The sequence below is a fragment of the Penaeus vannamei genome, unplaced genomic scaffold (assembly GCF_042767895.1).
Source record: "Penaeus vannamei isolate JL-2024 unplaced genomic scaffold, ASM4276789v1 unanchor337, whole genome shotgun sequence".
NCBI lineage: Eukaryota > Metazoa > Arthropoda > Malacostraca > Decapoda > Penaeidae > Penaeus > Penaeus vannamei.
Window position 1 is genome coordinate 40,001 of NW_027213341.1, and position 4,925 is coordinate 44,925.

Consider the following 4,925-nt stretch of genomic DNA (forward strand, 5'->3'; position numbering starts at 1 on the left):
CCCAAACGTGTGCATTATATTAATAAATACACGTAGCGAAAGATGGATTTTTAAGTCACGTACAATCTATTTTTTATCGACAGCGTGTGTGTGTTTTATAGGTAAAAGTCTGAAGATGTTGCATATTCTCCTCCTGTTAATATTTGAGACGCAACGAGGGAGCCCAGGCATGAATTATTAAAAGGAATTACAAAGAGGGAAATATTTTGCGATGCTTAGGCATAGCAAGAGAAAGTGATTTTTTTTCTCTCACCTTCTTTCTCTCAAATGGAAATTCGTGTTTGCAATCGTGCACACACAGACACGTGAATCCATGAATGAACATATACAAGCACACATACATAAAGATATATGTAAATACAGACACACACGTGCTATACATGCATACACATGCACACACTAGCACACACACACATGCACGCACTCACACACACATGCACACAAACACAAACACACACACACACACACACACACACACACACACACACACACACACACACACACACACACACACACACACACACACACACACACACACACACACACACACACACACATACACACATACACACACGCACACAAAGGCAAACAAACAAACAAACAAAAGTGACCTCCAACACATGCCTACAAAATTCCTCCTATACATCATCCATTTTATATTCAGATTTTATACTCACAGTAAGACTATTTATGGCGTGAAAAACTCTACAGCAGATTGGTTTCTCTGCCAGAGAGGAATTGCGTGGTTTGTTTTCGTTCGATCAGCTGATGCAAATATAGCAGGCCTAGCAAATTGTGATATTCAGTGTAGCTCTTTTACAAGCATTGGATACGGAGGAATGGGCGTTTCACACACACACAATAAAGGACAATAATAAATAAATAAATAGAATAAAATATATATAAACACTTGTAAAAGCTGTATAGACGAAGGGTCGAACAAACAGCTGGACAATTTGAATAGCCAATTAATGTTGTTGAATAGCCTATTAACGTTCTTTCTTCTTCTCCAGCTGGCCTTGGTGCTTGCAGTGGGACTCGGCAGCGGTCTTGGGGTGCTTGCAGAGGACGCCAAGAAGGACTCCGTCGCCGCTGCGGATTCTTCGAAGAACAAGGAGAGCAAAGTGAAGAAAAGAAAAGGTAATTTCTTCTCTCTGCCTTTGTCTGGCTCGGTGTTGAGCTTGTTTCCTTTCTGTCAGTCCGTTTATGTGTGTTGTCTTTATTTCTTTGTACCGGTTTTTTATATATTCATTTCACTTTTTTTTCAAGCCATGTGGTGTAATTAATGTTAAAATGTGCTTCTGATTATAATCCAACGCGTATTTCTTCTCGACCCAGCTGACGTGGGCAACATCCCGCCGCCGCCGCTGTACCAGCTGCCGAACAGCGGCCTGTCGGTGCAGCCTCTCCCCCTGGAGTCCGTTTCGCAGCAGTCCGGGCCCCTGCAGACCCAGGTCATTCAGCTGCAGCTCTCGCAGCCGAGCGCGAGCTACAGCGCCCCCGCACCGCTGCCCCAGGACACCTACTTCGCCCCCACCGGCCCCCAGGCGACCGGCGCCGGCTCCGGGGGTCTGATCAGCTTCGGGCCGGCTGATGCCGTGAGCGGGCCAGGTGCGGGATACGCGGCGCCGGCTGTGAGCCAGCCCGCCAGCGGCTATTCCGCGCCAGCTGTGCCCACGCAATCCTACAGCGCGCCAGGCTTAGGCAGCTCTGGTTCCTTCGGGGGATCCGGTTCCTTCGGGGGATCCGGTTCCTTCGGGGGATCCGGCTCCTTCGGGGGATCCGGTTCCTTCGGAGGCTTCGGCGGCGGAGGAGGAGGCGGCCTCGGCCAGAGTTACAGCGCGCCGACCGGTCCCAGTCAGTCCTACGATGTGCCATCTGTTCCTAGTCAGTCTTACGACACACCTTCTGTCCCCAGTCAATCGTATGACACGCCATCAGTCCCAAGCCAGTCATATGACACACCATCTGTCCCAAGCCAGTCATATGACACCCCATCCGTCCCAAGCCTGTCATATGACACACCATCTGTCCCCAGTCAATCGTATGACACGCCATCTGTCCCCAGTCAATCGTATGACACCCCATCTGTCCCAAGCCTGTCATATGACACCCCATCTGTCCCAAGCCAGTCATATGACACCCCATCTGTTCCAAGCCTGTCATATGACACCCCATCCGTCCCAAGCCAGTCATACGACACCCCATCTGTCCCCAGTCAATCGTATGACACACCATCTGTTCCCAGCCAGTCTTACAATGCACCATCTGCTGGCCGAGATTTTGGTGGTCACGCAGGTGGCATCGGAGGCGGCATCGCAGGTGGCATCGCAGGTGGCATCGGTGGAGGAGGAAGTTCCTACAGCGCTCCTGAGGCACCGAGCTCCTCCTACAGCGCCCCCATTGGTGGAGGAGGCTTAGGTGGAGGAGGCTTAGGTGGAGGACTAGGCCTGGGAGGAAGTGGAGGAGGAGGATATGGAGGTGGAGGAGGAGGTCATGGAGGTATTGGGATTAGTGGAGGCGGAGGTGGAGGAGGTGGAGGATATGGAGGTGCAGGTGGAGGAGGAGGAGGAGGAATAAGCATCGGTGGAGGAGGTGCAGGATATGCAGGTGCAGGTGCAGGAGGAGGAATAAGCATCGGTGGAGGAGGTCACGGAGGGGGAGGTGGTCTGGGGGGCGGAGGAGGTGGAGGATACGGAGGAGGTGGCTCTGTAGGAGGATGACATGGAGGCGGAGGAGGAGGAGGTGGGTTTGTTGGAGGAGGTCATGGAGGCGGTGGAGGAGGAGGTGGTGAAGGATACGGAGGAGGAGGTGGTTCTGTTGGAGGAGGTCACGGAGGTGGAGGCGGTCTGGGGGCGGAGGAGGTGGATATGGAGGAGGTGGTTCTGTAGGAAGTCATGGAGGTGGAGGAGGAGTAGGAGGTGGTCATGGTGGAATAAGTATCGGTGGAGGAAGTGGAGGAGGCGGGGGAGGTGGAGGCATCTCCATTGGAGGAAGTGGAGGTGGGTATGGAGGTGCTTCTGGTGGAGGAGGAGGAGGAGGCCATGGAGGAATAAGTATTGGTGGAGGAAGTGGAGGAGGATATGGAGGTGCAGGCGGTGGAGGAGGAGGAGGAGGCCATGGTGGAATAAGTATTGGTGGAGGAAGTGGAGGAGGATATGGAGGTGCTGGTGGAGGAGGAGGAGGCCATGGAGGAATAAGTATTGGTGGAGGAAGTGGAGGAGGATATGGAGGTGCAGGCGGTGGAGGAGGCCACGGAGGTGGAGGTGGTGGCATAGGAATTGGTGGAGGAAGTGGAGGAGGATATGGAGGTGCAGGCGGTGGAGGAGGCCACGGAGGAGGAGGAGGTGGCATAGGAATTGGCGGAGGAGGTGGAGGCTATGGCGGAGGCGGGGGTTCAGGCGGAGGGCACGGGGGTGGAGGCTCCATCGGGGGGTCCCTCCCTTCGAGCTCCTACGGCGCCCCTGAAGTCCCTAGTTCTTCCTATGGAGCCCCTGAAGTCCCTAGCTCTTCCTATGGTGCCCCTGAAGTCCCTAGCTCTTCCTATGGCGCCCCTGAAGTCCCTAGCTCTTCCTATGGAGCCCCTGAAGTCCCGATTTCTTCCTATGGTGCCCCTGAAGTCCCCAGTTCTTCATACGGCGCTCCTGAAGCCCCCAGTTCTTCATATGGCGCTCCTGAAGTCCCTAGCTCCTCCTATGGTGCCCCTGAAGTCCCTAGCTCTTCCTATGGAGCCCCTGAAGTCCCGATTTCTTCCTATGGCGCCCCTGAACCCCCGAGTTCCTCCTACGGCGCTCCAGCATCCGGAGGAGGAGGAGGAGGAGGTGGTGGTTTCTCCTCGAACTTCGAAGTAGTCCACCTTGACGGCGACGGAGGGGATTCTCATGGCGGAGGTCATGGGGGTGGAGGAGGAGGTCATGGAGGCGGTGGAGGAGGAGGTGGATATGGTGGAGGTGGACACGGAGACGGTGGAGGACACGGAGGAGGTCATGGAGGAGGTCACGGAGACGGTGGAGGACACGGAGGAGGTCATGGAGGCGGCGGAGGAGGTGGATATGGAGATGGAGGTGGACATGGAGGCGGTGGGGGCCACGGTGGTGGAGGTGGAGGCGGAGGATATGGTGGAGGAGGAGTAGGAGGTGGTCACGGAGGAGGACATGGAGGCGGGGGAGGAGGAGGAGGTTATGGTGGAGGAGGCGGAGGTGGTCATGGAGATGGTGGAGGTCATGGTGCTGGTGGAGGAGGATATGGCGGAGGAGGAGGGGGCGGTGGACACGGAGGAGGACATGGAGGCGGTGGAGGTCATGGAGGAGGAGGTGGAGGTGGCTATGGAGGAGGAGGAGGAGGAGGATTTGGAGGCGGCCATGGAGGAGGAGGAGGAGGCTATGGAGGCGGTGCAGTAGGTGGAGGCCACGGTGGTGGAGGTGGAGGAGGAGGCTATGGAGGCGGAGGAGGAGGAGGTGGAGGCTACGGAGGAGGAGGAGGAGGAGGCTACGGTGGCGGCGGGGGCTACGTGCTAGTCCGGAGGCCACGCCCACGCCCCTTCAAGAAGTTCTTCGACAAGTTCAAAGGTCTTTTCAAAGGTTAACTAAAATCCTGTACAGGTTTTTGTGTCTCGTGTATATAACGATGTTGCATTTTGTTGTTTCTTCTCGCTTGTAATATTTGCATTTATATTTTTTTGTGTAAAATCCTTTGTTTAATAAAACTTTGTAAGTTATTATTATTGTATTTATTTATGTTCGAGGAGGGGTACATAAACAAAAAAAGAATGGAGGAAGAGAGACAATGGATAAAATTAAGAAAAGGTGCTGAAGGGAGAGAAGAAGAGAAATAGAGAGAGGAAATTTAGACTACGAAAAAGGTGGACAAAGAGAAGAGAAGAAACAAACAAACAAAAGGAGTATGGAAAAGAATAAGTGAAAAGA

At 53.8% G+C, this 4,925-nt stretch overlaps 2 protein-coding genes across 2 annotated transcripts in view; both read left to right on the plus strand.

Moving 5' to 3' along the window:
- The window catches only part of LOC138860955 (pro-resilin-like), a 16,207-nt gene extending 13,484 nt beyond the window's left edge, over positions 1 to 2,723 (plus strand). Inside the window, exons 2-3 of the mRNA XM_070119555.1 lie at positions 1,014 to 1,140; positions 1,339 to 2,723. Coding sequence (XP_069975656.1) covers positions 1,014 to 1,140; positions 1,339 to 2,723 — 1,512 coding nt within the window. The remainder of the gene's footprint in view (positions 1 to 1,013; positions 1,141 to 1,338) is intronic.
- An 83-nt stretch (positions 2,724 to 2,806) lies between these two features.
- On the plus strand, positions 2,807 to 4,718 carry LOC138860956 (uncharacterized; the record flags this gene model as incomplete). The annotated part of the gene is made up of 1 exon (XM_070119556.1): positions 2,807 to 4,718. A coding segment is annotated over one exon (1,779 nt), but the record flags the coding sequence as incomplete, so codon positions are not given.
- Positions 4,719 to 4,925: the final 207 nt, after the last annotated feature.